Source organism: Delphinus delphis, chromosome 20, assembly GCF_949987515.2.
Source record: "Delphinus delphis chromosome 20, mDelDel1.2, whole genome shotgun sequence".
NCBI lineage: Eukaryota > Metazoa > Chordata > Mammalia > Artiodactyla > Delphinidae > Delphinus > Delphinus delphis.
The window spans coordinates 15,775,609-15,794,151 of NC_082702.1; the positions used below are offsets into that span (position 1 = coordinate 15,775,609).

General features: G+C 50.3%; 1 protein-coding gene across 1 annotated transcript; it reads left to right on the top strand.

The window, feature by feature from the left end:
* The first annotated feature begins 29 nt into the window (after nt 1-29).
* On the top strand, nt 30-17,120 carry NPHS1 (NPHS1 adhesion molecule, nephrin). The gene is made up of 29 exons (XM_059999276.1): nt 30-168; nt 276-491; nt 568-690; nt 886-1,014; nt 1,662-1,743; nt 2,129-2,232; nt 2,416-2,543; nt 2,631-2,802; nt 2,987-3,144; nt 3,411-3,555; nt 3,658-3,782; nt 4,977-5,163; nt 5,388-5,517; nt 5,667-5,839; nt 6,256-6,396; nt 6,487-6,627; nt 7,134-7,255; nt 8,218-8,389; nt 8,485-8,641; nt 8,737-8,888; nt 10,261-10,372; nt 10,456-10,637; nt 12,282-12,338; nt 14,039-14,158; nt 14,282-14,306; nt 14,413-14,488; nt 14,646-14,739; nt 14,826-14,941; nt 16,989-17,120. The coding sequence occupies exons 1-29, from the start codon at nt 30-32 to the stop codon at nt 17,118-17,120; spliced, it is 3,810 nt and encodes a 1,269-aa protein (XP_059855259.1).
* The last annotated feature ends 1,423 nt before the right edge of the window (nt 17,121-18,543 follow it).

Sequence of the window (18,543 nt, forward strand, 5' to 3'; positions counted from 1 at the left end):
AAACAAAGAGAAAAGTAAGAGACGGAGACATGGAAAACCCAGAGAAAGACAGAGGCAGACGCAGGAGGCGGGCAGTGGTCCCTGTGGGAGCCACAGGCAGAGGACCTGGGCTGGCTCTGAGGCTCCCCATCTGGACACCGCTGCTCCTCTTGGGGCTGCTGATGACAGGTGAGTGGGATCCTGGCCGGTGACCAGAGCCAGGTGGCCCTCATTTTCCACCCACATTCTCCAGGCAGACCCTCCGCCCTCTCCTACTGATACCTCTGTGTCCCCAGGCCTGGCCCAGGTGCCAGTCCCTGCCTCAGCCCCGCGAGGCTTCTGGGCTCTGCCTGAAAACTTGACGGTGGTGGAGGGGGCTGCCGCTGAGCTGTGGTGTGGGGTCAGCGCCCCTGGCAGCACAGTCCAATGGGCCAAAGATGGGCTGCTCCTAGGCCCTGATCCTAGGATCCCCAGTTTCCCGCGGTATCGCCTGCAAGGGGACCCTACGAAAGGTAAGAGACAAGAGCCTGAGATTCTGAGCCACCAGCAGAGGCTAACCGCGGCCCTGATCTGGGGTCCTCCCTGCAGGTGAATTCCACCTGCACATTGAAGCATGTGACCTCAGCGACGACGCAGGGTATGAGTGCCAGGTCAGCCGCTCAGAAACAGGTCCTGAGCTCGTGTCGCCCAGAGTGATCCTCTCCATCCTGGGTACGGGTGAGAGACCTCCAGGACCCATGAGTCTGGACTTCCACCCTTGCCAGCTCCAGGGTCCAGGAGTCCAAGACCCCAGTTCCCCACCACCCCCTTCCTTAGACCCAGGGTGCAGAACTCATTTCCTGAGCAATGAGACACGAAGCCCAAATCCTCATATCCTCTGGCTTATCCCAGACCCTTTCTCACCAGTGCCCCCCAAAGTGCTTCAGCTGACCCCCGAGGCAGGGAGCACGGTCACGTGGGTAGCTGGGCAGGAGTACTTGGTCAGCTGTGTGTCTGGGGATGCAAAGCCAGCACCTGACATCACCTTCCTCCTGAGTGAGTGTGGGTGAACTGATGGGGGCAGCGGGAAGCCCCTGGAGTGGGGAGGGGATGTGTCCCTGCCCAGGGTTCTCCTGAGATGGGATGCAGGAACAGGCCTGGGGAGATGCTGAGGCCACTGTGGGACCCAGTGGATGGGAGGGGACATCCAGGAAAGGTACCAAGGAGTTCACAGGACTGCTAGGCCGGGACTCAGGGGAGAGGCCGAGGCTCCAGATAGAGATACGGGTGTCCTTCTGGGGCAGTAACGAGAAGCTGAGGTGATGGGGGTGGGTAATACAACCCAGCAAGGAGGGGAGGGGAGAGGGACTTCCCCGGCGGTCCAGTGGTTAGGACTCCACACTTCCACTGCAGGGGGCACGGCTTTGATCTCTGGTTAGGGAACTAAGGTCCCTGCAAGCCAGGTGGTGTAGCCAAAAAAAAAAAAAGGAGAGGAGGGGAGAGGCCCAGGCCAGGACTCAGCCCTGAGTGAGGACTCCAGGATTCAGGGAGGCTAGAATGTGTGGAGGGAATGGATATAGTGTTTTTCCTCCGGAACCAGGAGGGAGGGGTTGTATGTCCACCCTGAGGAATTCCAGGCCATGCTCCCCAGGATCTACCTTGGGGGAAACCTGGTACCCCTTCAGCCTTCTTGTTACCCTAAGGTGGACAAACAATTTCTGACATCTCTGCTAATGTGAATGAGGGATCCCAGGAGAAACTCTTCACCACAGAGGCCACAGCCAGGTATGGAAATTGGGGTGCCCTCCCCGCAGACGGATCCCCAAATTTCTCCATGAAAACCCCATATCCTAGGGATTCAAGCATGGAAACTTGGGTCAGGTAGGAACATCCGGGACCCAATTCTTCACCCTGACCCTCTAAAACTTCTTCATGGAATCCCAGTTCCAGAGGATCAAGTACAAAGGTTTTGGCCAGGTGTGGGCCTCTGCGACCCCAGTTCTCGCTGTTGACCCTGAAATCTCTTCCATGGAACTCTATCTAAATCCTAAAGGAAATCATCATAGAGACTTAGGCCAGGTGTGGGGAGCTGGCATGCCCACCTCTTCACCTTGACTGCCCAAATTTCAGATGATGACTCTGACTTTAGAACCCCAACTTCCCACCCCAGGGTGACACCCCAGAGCTCGGATAACGGGCAGTTACTGGTCTGTGAGGGGTCCAGCCCAGCTTTGGACACCCCTATCAAGGCTTCAATCACCATGAATGTTCTGTGTAAGTGGGGAACTGAGTCAACTGTTGGCACTAAGAATGGGGAGCTGGAATTGGGGGGCCCGGGGAGCACAGGGATTATGGAAGGCTCAGACTCTCAAGAGGGAAACATAGGGGTTCAGAGGCAGGTTGTGGGGCCTGGAAGGAATGCATGGGGTCCCCAGGCCCATGACTGCTGTTCCCCAGTCCCCCCAGGACCCCCTGTCATTGAGTGGCCAGGCCTGGACGAGGGGCACGCGAGGGCAGGACAGAACTTGGAGCTGCTGTGCATGGCCCGAGGGGGGAATCCGCTAGCCACACTGCAGTGGCTGAAGGTGAGGGCAGAGGCAGGTCTGGAGATGGGGGAAGGGGCGAGGGCCAGGAGCCGGCCCTGAGCTGGCCAGGCCTGTCCCTGTCTCCAGAACGGCCAGCCAGTGTCCACAGCCTGGGGCACAGAGCACACTCAGGCAGTGGCCCGCAGTATGTTAGTGATGATCGTGCGGCCGGAAGACCATGGGGCAAGGCTCAGCTGCGAGGCCTACAACAGCGTATCTACAGGGATCCAGGAACGCGGGGTCACGCTGCAGGTCACCTGTGAGTCCTGGTGCCAGCTGCCCATCTGTCAGTCTGTGCCCCAGAGAACCATCTGTCTGTGCCCCCAGATCATGCCTGTCTGATGCCAAAAACCTCATCGTCTGTCCCCAGTCTCCTCTCTGTCTGGGCTCATCTGTGAGCCGTGCAGCCCAGCTCAGTGTCTCTCTGTCCGTCATCCCTGCAGTTCCCCCCAGTGCCATTACCATCCTGGGATCTGCATCCCAGTCTGAGAACAAGAACGTGACACTCTCCTGCATCACCAAGTCCAGTCGCCCAAGGGTCCTACTGCGATGGTGGCTGGGCTGGCGGCAGCTGCTGTCCACAGAGGAGACGGTCATGGATGTGAGGCGGGGGCCGGGCTCCTGGGTCTGAGGGAGGAGGGAGCTGAGGGCACAACTCCTGGATCTGGGAGAGGACGGGTCTGGCAGCTTGGATGCCTTGGTGTCTGGGGAGCTAGCATGGACTGGGGCCCAGGGCCTCCTGGGTCTACCAGAGGAGAGGGTGGAGATGATTCATGTGTCCCTGCTGGGGTCTGGGGTGGACCCAAGTCACTGGTACCATGGATGGGGGTGCCCTACTCCCCCAGTCTGAAGCTTGCTCCCTGCCAGGGCCTGCATGGTGGCCACATCTCCATGTCTAACCTGACATTCCTGGCGCGACGGGAGGACAATGGTCTGACCCTCACATGTGAGGCCTTTAGTGAGGCCTTCACCAAGGAGACCTTCAAGAAGTCACTCGCCCTGAATGTGAAATGTGAGGCTCCACCGTCACCCGGGGGTGCCCCATGCCTTAGTGACCCCCACCCTCAGGCCCCAGCCGGGAGAGAAAATCCACTCTTCCTGGCTCTCCCCACAGATCCTGCCCAGAAGCTATGGATTGAGGGCCCCCCAGAGGGGCAGCGTCTCCGGGCTGGGACCCGGGTGAGGCTGGTATGTTTGGCCATTGGAGGCAATCCAGACCCTTCCCTCACCTGGTACAAGGTTGGTGCCAAGCAAGGGTTGTGGGGTGGCCGGGAATGTGGGGGAAAGATGAAGCCCCTTCTCTCCTCCTCTTGGGAAATCTTGGGAAACCTGAATTTCTTGAAAAATACTGGAGATTTTGAGTTTCGGCAGGGAATTGGAAAAGACAAACGCCATGAGAGTTAAATGCGACCTTAGAAAAAGTGAGGAAATTCTGGGAAAACAGTGAGAATTCTAGAATAAAAGAAAGAATTCTGGATCCAGATTGGGAATTCTAGAGAAAAGGCAATTAATTTCATTAAAATTAAAGGAAATTCTGGTGAAATCTTGGAATTCAGGTGAAATGGCAGGAATTTTAGGGAACGACTAAGAATTCCAGAAACAAAGACAATGGTGGGCAAAGCCTAGACATTTGGGGGGAAAGACTAGTAATTCTCCAGCACATTTGAAAAATCCATTAATATTAAATTGAATTCTTGGAACTTGGGGGTAATAAAATGAAATTCCATTAAAATTTTAAAATTCTGGCAGAATTCTGGGAGACTCTTGGGAAATTAGGAATCTAGTGGAAATTCTGGGGGAAAGACTAGACATTATAGGAACGAAATTGAATTCCATTTAATTGGATGGAGTTTTGGAGAAATACCACGAATTGGGACAATACAAAGGATTCTAGTAAAAGATTAGGATAATAAGAGAATATTGGGGAAGGATTCAGAAATTTGCGACCAGCCAATGGAATTAAGGGAAAGATCAAAGGAAATCTTTGAGGAAGGTGGGGAGTTTAAGAAAAAGAACTAAGGATAGGCAAAAGTGAAGGAATTCTGGGAAAGGTTTGGGAATTCCAAGGGAGTTTCCTGGCGTAGGGTGTCTGGTAAACATAGCTGGAATGAATTTTGAGGAGTGGGGCTGAGGGTCGGCCGAGGGCATCCAGAGAGCAGAGGGGGGGGGGGGGCGGGGGTGGTGAGGCGTGGGACTGGAGGCGGAATCAGACAGCAAAATCTCGGGGCTCCGGGGGCCCAGTCGGCGGGAGAGATTCCGGTAGGATGTGCTCAGTTCCAGTCCCCAATCCTCTACCCTAGCTGGTGCCCACGGAAGGGGGCGCCTTTTCCTCATCACACAAAAGCTTTATCTGGGCTGGCAGCCAACCCAGTGGGGCGTCTCGCGGGGAATGGCAGGGCTACCCGCGGTCCCCCAGTCATTCTCGGCCCCCAGGACTCGCGCACAGTGACCGAGCCGCGGCCACCCCAGGAGCCACGGCGGGTGCAGCTGGGAAGTCTGGAGAAGTCCGGGAGCACCTTCTCCCGAGAACTGGTACTGATCACCGGTCCGTCGGACAACCAGGCCAAGTTCACGTGCAAAGCCGGCCAGCTCAGCGCGTCCACGCAGCTTGTGGTGCAGTGTGAGGGGGCGCACGGCCGGGCTGGGGGCGAGGGCTGGGCCGCGGCGGGGAACTGAGCCGGAGCCGTGGCTGGTGGCTTGGGGATGGGGGGCGGCTGGGGGAGGGGTGGATGCCGCAGAGCCCCGGCGCGCTCGGGGCTGGGCGGGGCCTGGGTCACTGCCGGCGGAAGCAGGCCGGGCCCCCTCCTCACCTCTGAGCCTCGCTCCTCCCACCGGTTCTCGAAGTCCCCCCAACTAACGTGACGATCCTGGCCAACGCGTCGGCGCTGCGCCCCGGGGATGCCTTAAACTTGACGTGCGTCAGCGTTAGCAGCAACCCTCCGGTCAACTTGTCGTGGGACAAGGAGGGGGAGAGGTGAGAGTGCGAGTGGCCCCATCGCTCCCTGGTTCTGGCCACGCTCCTTGACAGTCAGAATCCCGCCCCCGCCCTACTTGCCGTTCTGTCCAGTACCCTGCGCAGTACCCAGACTCTGGCTCTGGTCCTACTCCCTGCCCGGTCCACAGGCTGGAGGGTGTGGCCGCCACGCCCCGGAGTGCTCCATTCAAAGGCTCCGCTGCCGCTAGGAGCGTCCTTCTGAGAATGTCATCCCGCGACCACGGCCACCGCGTGACCTGCCGTGCCCACAGCACCGAGCTACGGGAGACCGTGAGCGCGTTCTACCGCCTCAACGTGCTGTGTATGTACGCAGGCGTGGCATCCCTCTTGATTCCCTCCTGACCCTATACTACGTGGGTCTTCATCTTGATACTGTCTTTGACTTCCATCCTAAACTTTGAAACTTTCCTGACCTTTATCCTCACACCCGACCCTGCACCAGCTCCTATCCTGCCCAACCCCCATCCTGCCTTTTGTCCTCTATCCTTACCCCTGACCGTCACCCCCATCCCGAACGCTCTTTCCATCCTTAAAGCTGACTCTGGCTTCTCCTGAACCTAACCCCCATCTCAGCTCTGAACTTAATTGCTACCTTGTCCACAACCTTAAAATCTAGTCATGATCTCGACTTTAACATTTCATGCCTGCTCCTGATCTCAGATCCTCCCCGGATCCGAACCTTAACAATCTTGACTCCCAGCGGCGCCTCCTCCGCAGACCCTCCAGAGTTCCTGGGTGAGCAGGTGCTTATGGTGACCGCGGTGGAGCAGGGCGAGGCACTGCTACCCGTGTCCGTGTCTGCCAACCCCGCCCCGGAGGCCTTCAACTGGACCTTCCGCGGCTACCGCCTCAGCCCAGGTACAGGGAAGGGGAATGAAGAGGAGCGCAGGTCTCCGGGACTCCGGGACGGGAGGGTCTGGCAAGCCCCTCAACCTTTACTTCCCCCAGCTGGCGGCCCCCGGCATCGTATCCTGTCTGGTGGAGCTCTGCAGCTATGGAACGTGACCCGCGCTGACGATGGCCTCTACCAGCTGCACTGCCAGAACTCAGAGGGCACCGCTGAAGCTCTCGTGAGGCTGGACGTACACTGTGAGCCCCCTCGTCAACCTAGGCAACTAGGGAGCTTTGGGAACCCCGCCCACCATGGAAACCACACCCACCCAGGGAATCTTGCCCACTGTGGAGTCTCCTCATTGTGGAAGCCCCACCCACCCAGGGATTTTCACCCATCCTGGAAGCCTCCCACTCTGGGAGCCCCCACTGTGATGGAGCCACGTCCACTTCGGGAAATCTGCCCACTAGAGAGACCCTATGTAGAATCTCTGCCCACCTACTCCCATCAGGAAGCCAAGCCCACTGTGGAAGCCCCACTGCCACACAATTCTGGAAGTCCACCGCACCTACTCTTGTCACTACGGTCGTATAGTAGAGGGTGGGGACAACCTCATTAACCTTGAGAACTTTACTCTAAAGGCAGACTTTATCCCACCCATGACTTTCTCGGGCACCTCTAAGACGCCTCACCCACCTGGGGCCCTCTTCCACCATGGCCTGTCTGGGCCCAAGTGCCTTCCCCAAGCTCCTCCCTTCCCTAGATGCTCCCATCATCCGAGCTCTCCAAGACCCCACTGAAGTGAATATTGGGGGCTCTGTGGACATAGTCTGCACTGTTGATGCCAATCCCATCCTTCCTGAGATGTTCAACTGGGAGAGGCTGGTGAGGATCAAACCTTTGGTAAATGGAGTGGCCTGGGGGGATGTGATTTCTTGACTGTGAGTTCCTTGGGAGGAGGGGTCACGTCTACATGACCTTCTATAACTATGTACTTGTCTGGGCATGCTCCAAGAAATAACTGTTGAATGGCAGATGGATGGGTGGATGAGTAAATAGATAACCAGGTGAGTGGGTGGGCAGGTGGGTGGATATATGGATGGATAGGTAGATGGGTGGATGAATAGGTGGATGGATGAATGACTGGATGGAAGAACAGATGGACAAATGAACAAGTGAATGACTGGATAAATGGATCAATAAATGGGCAGTTAGATGATTGAATGAGAGAAATGAGTAGATTAGACTAGAGAGTAGATGGATGGATAGATACACCATCAGTGGAAAAGATGTCTGTGGAAGGATAATGGGTAAATGGATGGATGGATGGGTGAGTGCACAAGTCAATGGAGAGATGGAGAGATAGATAAATAGGTAGCTAGATGCATTGATGAACAGATGCATGTATTTATTGGTGTGTGTGTCTATGAGGAAATAGATGGGGTGGATGGGTTAAGAGATGGAAGGGTGAATGGACAGGTTGAAGGAAGACAGATGGTTGGATGAATGAATGGGTGAATGGATGAATGGATGGAATGGGAGCTTGATGGATAGGATGGTTAAATACATGGATGGATGGATGAGTGGGTAGATGTTTCCAAGCATGAATGGTTGAATAAATGGTTGGGTGAGTGGTTGGATGGATTGATGGATGAATGGATGGATCCATGCATGAATGGTTGGATAAATGGATGGTTGGGTGCATGGGTGGATGACAGCAGACATTTTTTCTTTGCTAGAAATGGTGATTGTGGCTGGGAGAATGAGGCTACAGAGGGGACTCAGTTTGGAGGATAATGGAGCTGGGGCCAGACTTGGGGACCATCTCCTGAGTCTTGTGCCTCCAGGGAGAAGAGGAGGAGGACCAGAGCCTGGATGATATGGAGAAGATATCAAAGGGGTCCACAGGGCGTCTTCGGATTCACCATGCCAAGTTGACCCAGGCTGGTGCTTACCAGTGCATTGTGGACAATGGGGTGGCACCTCCAGCCAGAGGGCTGGTCCGTCTTGTTGTTAGATGTGAGTAACAACCAAAGCCCTAACTTCAAAGCCTGCCACTAAGTCCACATATCATGTCCTTCCATACACCTCATGTTGACCTCCAACCCCTCTAGTTGCCCCCCACGTGGAGCATCCCTCTCCTCTAACTAAAGTGGCTGCAGCTGGAGACAGCACTAGTTCTGCCACCCTCCACTGTCGTGCCCGAGGTGTCCCCAATATCGTCTTCACTTGGACCAAAAATGGGGTCCCTCTGGATCTCCAGGATCCCAGGTGAGCCCAGGCCTAGCCAGGTAACAGTCCAGCCCTAACTTTGATCCCCCAGCCCCAATCACCCTCCCTGAGCCCCTGCCACACCTCCTCTCCAGGTACACAGAGCACACATACCACCAGAGTGGTGTCCACAGCAGTCTCCTGACCATTGCCAACGTGTCCGCAGCCCAGGACTATGCCCTCTTCACGTGCACAGCCACCAACCCCCTCGGCTCGGACCACACCGATATTCAACTCGTCAGCATCAGTATGGTGGGAGTGGGCTCTGAGGGTGTTGGGAGGGTGCTCCCCTAGGTCAATCCCCAAGTCTCTGGTTGCTCTCAGAATGGCAGTGTTCCTGAAACCTGAGAAGTGTTTAGGAACGAGGATGGAGTTTTTGCCTGCCCCGAAATCCCAATGGAGACTGGATTTTTAGGGAAACCCACACAAAGGAAAAAAATGGAGGGGGGTTCTTATTGGCCCAAGTAACTGAAAAGTAGATTTTTGGGAGTTGCTGGATCTAGGTTCAGCCGTCATCAAGAACTCCCCACCTCTCAGGACCGCTTATCTCTGTGTTGGCCTTATTGTGAGATGTCTGTTAGACATCTAACAACCACTATGAGAAGCTTTACAGTAAAGTAAGCCTTCCTAACAGTGGTGTGAAAGTACTAGAATTAAGATCCATTGGTTCCACTTGGCTCCCAGCCCATCCCTGATCCAATCAGGTGGTGAGGGGAAGACAACCTGATCTGATTGTTGCTCCTGTTGGCTAGGCCTAGTCACATGTCCATCCTACAAGGAGTGGAGTCACTTCCATCAGAAGCACGTGGCCCGAGAACGTGGGCGAGTGGTTCTCCAATGGATATTCAGGGTTCTGTAACCAGAAGAAATGAGGGGAATGGATATGAGATAGGCACAAAAATCCACTACAAGAAACATATATTATACAGTCAATCTTCCTTATTTGTGGAGGCTGTATTTGCACGTTTGCCTGCTAAAATTTATTCAAAACCCTCAAATCAATACTCATGCTGCTCTCTCAGACATTCAGGGGACTGTACAGAGCGGGTGAAAACTTTGAGTCACCCAATGAGTACATTCTCAGCTGCGGTGGAGCAAGACAACACTCTGCTTTCTCACAGCTCTCATAGTTTGCACCTTCGTCCTTTTTGTTAGTGATTTTGCTAAATAAAATGGCCCCCAAGCACAGCACTCAAGTGCTGTCTGGTGTTCCTAAGCTCAAGAAGTCTGTGGTGTGCCATTTGGAGAAAATACTTGTGTTGGATAAGCTTCGTTCAGGTGTGAGTTATAGCACCACTGGCTGTGAGTTCAATGGTAATGAATCAACAAGATATATTAAATAAGATGTCTTTAAGCAGAAACATGCATAAGACAAGATCATGTATTAATTGGTTGATGAAAATGTGACTAGAGGCTCGTGGGAATCTAAGCCTGCATTTCCCCTAGAAGCAATGGTTTGGTATTTGCTCGCTGAGGGTTCACAGTGATTTTAGAGAACATGACCACCATGAATAATGAGAATCGACTGTATATTTAAAATCATGCTTAAGGAATCTGGAAGGAATCTTTCAGAATCCTTCTGTATCCTCTGACTATGTCCCCCATCCCTTACCTCAAAGGCCGCCCTGATCCGCCATTGGGATTGAAGGTCGTGAGCATGACCCCATACTCGGTGGGGCTGGAGTGGAAGCCTGGCTTTGATGGGGGCTTGCCACAAAGTTTCCAAGTCAGGTGGGTCCCTGTCAGGGCAGGAAGGGGTGGTAGCCAATAGGACTGGGGCACCTCCCTGAATGACTGCCCTCCCTTTCATGCAGGTATGAGGCTCTGGGGACCCCAGGGTTCCTCTACGTGAATGTCCTACCACCCCAGGCCACCGCCTTCACACTGACTGGGCTGCAGCCTTCTACACGATACAGGGTCTGGTTGCTGGCCAGCAATGCCCTGGGCGACAGTGGAATAGCTGACAAAGGGTCCCAGATCTCAGTCACCACTCCAGGTGGGAAGGGACATTCTTGGGCAGGTTGCAAAATTCCTCAGAGAACTTATAGGGTGGTATAGTGAAGTCAGTACTATTATTCCCTTTTTGCAGATGGAGAAACTGAGACCCAGAGAGGTTAAACAAACTGTCAAAGTTCACACAGGTGAAAGGAACTACAGAGAAGTAGTTCAACTCAGATTTAAACTCAGGCAGATGAACTCCAAAGACTAGTTTTTGCCACTAGACTCTACTGTTGGAATGTGATTGATGACACAAGGGAAATTATAAGAGAATTTGAATCGAATTAAAATGAAAACATGAAAATTGTGGGGTGCAGCTAAAGCAGTGCTTAGCAAGAAATTTATAGCATTAAGTGCTCATATTAGATTGTTTTTAAAAAGACTTCAAATTGTCTCTCTAAGTTTCCATCTTAAGAAACTAGAAAAACAAAGACAAATTAAATCCAAATCCAAAGTAGACAGAAGGAAGGAAATAATAAAGAGCAGAAACTGATGAACTAGAAAATCAAAAGACAATAAAGAAAAATCAATGAAACCAAAAGCTGATTTGTTGAAAAGATCAGTAATGTTTATAAAGCTAATCAAGGCAAAAAAGAGAGAAGACACCACTTACCCAGTATCAGGAATGAAAAGGGGGACATTACCACTGATCCTACAGACATTAAAGGACATTAGGAAGTATTACAAACAATTTTATGTCAATAAATTCAGCAACTTGATGACACGGATAAATTCTTATATGACTGAGAACATTTTGACTCTGGTAGACACTACAGTGTAGTGGCTAATCACACAGAGCCTGGTTCAGACAAACCTGGGTTCAAGTCCCAGCTCTGCAACTTCCTAGATGTGAGACCTTAGGCAAGTCACTTAAGACTCAGTATAATCTTTGAGCCTCAGGCTCTAAAGATAAGGTGTATCTCCAGCCTCTGTATCTCAGCTTCTGAAAATAAGGTCTATCTTAGACAGTTGTGAGGATTAAATAAAATATATCTAAAACTCTTAGAACAGGCCCCTGTACAAAGTAAGTGCTGTGTAGATGCTAATTTAACGAAATGCCCCCTGCTCACCTTCTGTTTACTTTGCCCCATGAAAGCTCCCTTTTTCTGTCTTTCCCTTCCTGACAGAGCAGCCTTTTTCCTCCTGGAAGTAAGGACTCTTTCCCATCCCTACAATCTTCCCTTCCCTTCCCCCCACCTCCGTTCCAGTTTTCCCTTTAAGCACTAAAGCATAAAGTAGTACTATACTTACCTCCCTTGCTCTAGAACTTATACCTCTATTAAGGCATCCTGAGAACCCAGCATCTTTTTTTTTTTTTTCCAGCATCTTTTTTGATCAACCCCCCAAATTGACAATTCAGGTTAAAAGAACCTTCCACACCATAAAGCACTCATCAATAATTTATTATTATTATTTTTATTATTAGCATTATTATTATTAGCATTAGCGTTAGAATGGCTATTAATAGTATTGTCATTATCATCAGCAGTTTCCAGTTCTCTTTGAAATATTCCTAAGAAGTCATAAATTAGTTCCCATGAGTCTCAAAATGGGTTGCAAAGCTTAATAGGAGGCTGAGAAATATTTAAGGCTTGTCTCAGATTAATGGTGTTAATTTGCACTCTCTATATTCACCTCCCAGGTCTAGACCAACCTTCTGGAGAACCTGACTACCAGCTGCCCACAGAGCAGCCCGCAGGCAAGTCCTCAATCCCCAAACACCCTCTCTCTCCCGGAAAAAACGTTCTGGTCTGGTCTCTAACCCCACCTCCTCTTCCTTGTGGCCACAGCCCTTTAAGACTTAGCTCTGCCCTGTAGGCCCTCACTCATATCCTTAGCTCTTCCTCTTACCTGGATGTGATAAATTTTCTCTCTTCCTAATTCAGTTTAATTCTGAAAAACAAAGCAAAATGAAAAACTAGCTGATTCCATGCCCTGTGCAGAGCCTGTGTCAGCTGGCTTTTGCCGCGTAACAAACCACTCCAAATATGCACACTTACAGCAACAAACATTATTTCTTGTGATTCTATGAGTGGCTGAACAGTTCTGGTCTGGGCTGTAGTCATGTAGCAGCTCTGCTGGGACTGGTTGGTCTAGAGGGGCCCCTCCTCGCACGTCTGACAATCTGGCTCTCGGTTGGGACAATGGAGGTAAGTGGGCCGCATGCGTCTCCTTGCCTTGTTCACATGGAGGTGGTCACTGGAATCCCAAGAGCAGCAGGAGAGGGCAAGTTCCAACTTACAGGCACTCTTCAAGCTTCTGATTCTGTCTCATTGGCTGAAGCAAGTGACATGGCTCAATCCAGAGTCAGTGTGGAAGGGAAAATCTCAAGGGTACGCATATAGGGAGACAATTATGATCATTTTGCAAATAATCCCCTTTAGGGTCTGAGAAGGTTGCAAGTGACAGAAATTCAGCTGTCGTTGACAATAAAAAGAATGGCTTGGCTCATGACATTGAAACCTCTTAGTGTGCCTGGATTCAGGTGCTCAAAATTTTCACCAAGGATCAGTTTCTCACTCTCTCAACTTTGCCTTCAACTCGGATGACTTCCTTCTCGGATTCTTCTCTTAAGAAGGCAAAGAAATCCTCCCACACCTTCAGCTTTTATTTCACTTCTTAGCAGCTAGCAGAAGAGTGTCCTAGATGTTCTTGCAAAAATCCACCTTAGGTTAAATGCCAGTCTCTGAACTGATCACCGTGGGAAGAGGGATGGGTGCTCTTATTGGCCAGGTCAGACCACGTGTCCTCCACGGAGTCCTGGGGAGCCATCCAGACTGAGGAGAGCAGGGAGTAACCACCGTCAAAGGAAAATGAGTCCTGTTAGCAGAAGTTGGGGAAATGAGTGCTAAGCAGATGTCTGCTGAGAGGGACTTAGTCCTGTCCTCAGGGATATAGCAGAGGATTCTGATATTGTCTGGGATGGAAGTTTGTGCAAAGAGGAAGTCATTCGAGATGGAGTTTGAAGGGAGAAGCAAAGTTTGCTTGAGATGAAAGGACATTTAAAGACAGACACTTGACTATTCGAAAGTTTAGAAGTGTGGGTTTGTCTCAGTGATTCTGGAAACAGCCAGCTGTTAGTTTTGTGTGGCTGGAGGGTCAGTAGTTGATGAACAAGAGTGGGGACGTGGAAAGAGGCCAGATCATAGAAGGTCTTGAATGCCCAGCTAAAGAGCTGAAGTTCCTGCTTGAGTCCATACAAGTGGCTTAGGCAAAGGTAGGACCCACTGCTAATGGCCTGATTTGAGAAAGGAGCCACCTTCCCTGGGGTGGCAAAAGGAGTAGACGTGGAAACCCCTGCCCATCTGCTTTCCTGACCTAGGAGGAGGACTTTGCTTGGTCAGGGGCAGGCTTTTCCAGAGAACCCCAATTGAAGTCTAAAACCAATTGTCCCCACAGGACCCTCAAAGCTGCCCCTGCTGCCTGTGCTGTTTGCTGTTGGGGGTCTTCTGCTGCTTTCTAACGCCTCCTGTGTCGGGGGATTCCTCTGGCAGCGGAGACTGAAGCGTCTTGCTGAGGGTGAGGAGGGACCTTTCCCCTGCCGGGATGGAGGCCCTGGGTTGGCTGCATATTGAAGGTATCCCAGGGCCAAGTGGGCTCGAGGACCATGTTTCTGACCCTTTTTTTCCCTACTTCCCTCAGGCATCTCAGAGAAGACAGAGGCAGGGTAAGTGGGTATATTTTTCTGTAAGGAAGCCTCTGGGGAGGAGGTTTGAGGGAGACAGCTGTCAGAGGGTCAACACCCAGCTGCCCCCATGTCTCCATCCTGGAAGGTCGGAGGAAGACCGAGTCAGGAATGAATACGAGGAGAGCCAGTGGACTGGAGACCGTGACACTCGAAGCTCCATGGTGAGTGGGGGTGGTCCTGACACTCCCCTGACAGGGAATTGACAGTGACTAAAACTCCACTGTTAGCTTCACGTTAATCATTGCCCTTTCCAGGAATGATGGAGTCAAAGGATGGAAAAGACTTTATCTGTTTTTTTTGGGGGGGGGGCATTGACAGGTTAGCACAACAGATGTAGAGCCTTATTACCACTCCATGAGGGACTTCAGCCCCCAGCTTCCCCCCATGCTGGAGGAGGTGTCTTATCCCCGAGGTGAGTGGTGAACACAGTGGAACCCCCCCTGCCAATAAGTAACCCTGACATCTGGACCTGGTGTCCTGATCATCTCTCCCCTCCAGGTGTCACAGGTCTTAAGGAGGAGAATATGGCTTTTCCTGGGCATGTGTATGATGAGCTGGAAAGACTGTACGCCCCATCTGGGGCCTGGGGACCCCTCTATGATGAAGTACCAATGGTGAGGAGATTTGTATCAGCAGAAATATTTCTTGGCCAGTGCTAGAAACCCACCTCCTACTGCTTGTATTAATTAGGGTAAGCCAGCTGCTGTAGCAAAGAGGCCTTGGCCATAATCCAGTGGCCTAAACGAGATAGTCTATTTCTTTCTCACATAGCAGTCAGAGGCGAGTGGCCCTGCTGCATGTAATTATTCTGGAACCCAAGTTCTTTCTGTTGTGTTCCTCTGCTGTCCTCTAGTAAGTTGACCAAGTTTACATGGATGGGACAGTTCCCTGTGGGTTTCAACTGGTGGGAAAGGGAAAAAGAGAGCATGGGAGAGGCACAAACCTGACTCATGGTACAGGCCCAGAAACGGGCCCATAAAGGCATTATACAGGTCCATAAAAGGCCCATTATACAGGCCCATAAAAGCATTCTGCTTTTATTCCACTGGTGAGAATATGGACATGGTCACACCTAACTGCAAAGGAGTCCGAGAAATGCAGCCTATCTGGCAGCTATATCCCCTACTACAATTCTGTTACTGTGGAAGGAGGAAGGTATGTATTTGGTTGGCTAATTAGCCATCTCCACTATACTGGTTAAGCAGAGAGATATAGAGAAATAATTTTTTGGCCTACTCAATGGAAAAGTCAAGGGATAGAAATGTCTTCAGGCCCACCCAGAATTTCCTCTCTAAAGATGTCCCTAACAAATTCAGGTTTGTATCCTATTAGATTAGAAACCTTCAAATAAAGGGAATGCCTCTTTTTCAGTAGCTCCAAAGCCCCAACGCAGACGCTTATTTGTTTAGTTTTGCTCATACTCATTGCTGAACCACTGAAGTGGGGAGTAGAATATGCTAATTGGACAAGTCTGAATCAGTGCCCACCCATGGCATCAGGGAGTAGGGGCCAGCCCCATTCAATCCACTGGGCTGAGAGTGGAAGAGGGATGGAGAGCACAGAGGGAAATGAAGATTGTGGCTGGGCAGGCAAAAGCAGCCGACAGGGACCTTGGCCACAAACTAAGCCCCACCTACTGCCTCACAGTAAGGGAGGTGGGGCAGAACCCCTACTTTCTGTGTGGCCTTGACGAATGCTCTGGCTACAGTGGGCCAAAGATTTCCCTCTGCAACTTTGTCCAGACGGGGAACTGTTCTCCCCACAAAGGTGGAAAGAAAGTGCGCGATGCTGTCCATGGTGCTGAACCACACGAGCCCTCCGAAGCACAGATGCAGTCTGCACACTTTCTGAAAAGGGCCAGATAGTCAATATTTGGGGCTTTGCAGGATATAGTGTCTTTCTAGAAACGACTCACTCTGCCATAAAAACAGCAATAGACAATAGATAAACAAACAATTGTGGCTAAGTTCCAATAAAACTTCATTTTGGGGCACTGAAATTAATGTAATTTTCACATGTCACAAGTACCATTCTTTTTTTGATATTTTCCCAGCAATTAAAAAATGTAAAACTATTCTTAGGCAATAAAAAATACAGTGGGCCATATTTGGCCCGTGGGCAAGTCTGCTCTAAAGTTTGCTGATCAAAAAGAACCATTTTCTCCCAAATCTAGGGACAGCACAACCCCAGTAGCGACCACCCTACATCGTCTTTTATCTCTTCTATTTTGATGAGGGAATGTCTTGGACCTTCATAAGACTGACAGAATCAAGACTCACATTCCACAATTCCCATATCTGATATCGTGGGCTAACTAAAAGTTTCACATGTCTGACATTTAAATTACTTTTTTGACAGTAAATCACAAGATATCTTGGACTTGCTTAAAAATAATCCAGTCGGGGGTGGGGTGGGGGATGAGAAGATAGAGATATAGATAAATAAAGATCGACCAAAGGTTGATATTGTTGAAACTAAGTGATGGGCTCACGGGGGTACATAATAATCACTCTCCTCTTTGTTTATGTTGGAATTTCCCCCATAATTAGAAGCTAAAACATTTTTTTCTATGAAGTAGAGCAGGAGGTTGTATCCCCCAGAGCTGCAATGATGACACACAGAGCATCTCTCTATGGTTCTAACTTTACCTTTGCTTGTCAGGGCTCCTGTGACCTCTACTGGCCTGAAGACAGGTATGAAGATGCAAGAGGAATCTATGATCAGGTGGCAGGAGATTTGGACCCTATGGAACCTGATGCTCTACCCTTTGAGCTGAGGGGACAGCTTGTGTGAGAGGCTTCTCAACACCCTTTTCCTACACCTGCAAGACATAATATCCCAACTGTCCTTTTTATTCCAGCCTAGGCTGAGCTTGTTAAGTGATCTCCATTGGACACAAAGGGACTGGACTTTTTCAGAACGGGAAGTGGAGGGGTGTGTGTAAGTGACAGAAGATGGTTCAAGCTGGTGTCAAAGTATAAACAAGCCTCCTCCTGGGGTTGGATTTAGAGTTCTCCATAGGGACACAGTGAATTGTAAAAGACATCTCAATAATGAAAAGGTAGTCTGAGGGTCTTTATGCTTTTTAAAGTAAACATTTCAGAAGTGGGAAAAGACATGTTAAAAACTCAGTTCATTTTGAGTTCAACTACATCTGAAATAGCTTGATTTATGCTTTTCCATAGTTATCTACAACACAATGTATAAACTATGACACACATGTAAACATAAATAGACTCTATAGAAAATAAACAGCCTTTATTGAAACAAGCTGGACACAAAATTATACATGCTATGTGATTTCGCGTTAGAAATTCTAGAACAGGCAAAGCTAATCTACAGTGACAGAGCCAGATTAGTGGTTGCCTGGGGCCATGGGAAGGAACTGACAAAAAAAGGGTATGAGGAAATTTTTGAGGGGGTGATAGAAATGTTCTTTATGATGATTGTGGTGGTAGTTATATGAATGTATAGATTTGTCAAAACTCACTGAACTCTACACTTAAGATGGTTGCATTTTATGGTACATAAATTACACCTCAACAAAAGTGACTTTAAAAACAGGCACCATAGGGGCTTCCCTGGTGGCGCAGTGGTTGAGAATCCGCCCCCCAATGCAGGAGACATGGGTTCAAGTCCTGGTCCAGGAAGATCCCACATGCCGCGGAGCAACTAAGCCTGTGCGCCACAACTACTGAGCCTGCGCTCTAGAGCCCGCGAGCCACACTACTGAAGCCCACACACCTAGAGCCTGTGCTCCACAACAAGAGAAGCCACCGCAATGAGAAGCCCGCACGCAGCAACAAAGACCCGACACACCCAAAAATAATAAATAAATAATAAAATAAATAAATTTATTTTAAAAAGGCACTATAATAAAGCAGCCCAGCAAGAGAATTCTTATATTTTTAAATTTTTTTATACAGCAGGTTCTTATTAGTCTCTTATTTTTTTGTATTGAAAAGCAGGAAAAGTTAACTGAGAAGCTGTCTATTTCCATGGAGAACAGAGTATAGTTAGGAATAATCTTTCTTTAGGCCCCCAGTTCTATTTTATTAATCATATTGTCAAAACTGTTTAGTTCAAATGTTTGTCCAGGGACTTCCCTGGTGGTCCAGTGGCTAAGACTCTGTGCTCCCAATGCAGGGGGCCTGGGTTCGATCCCTGGTCAGGGAACTAGATCCCACAGGTCACAACTAAGAGTTTGCATGCCGCA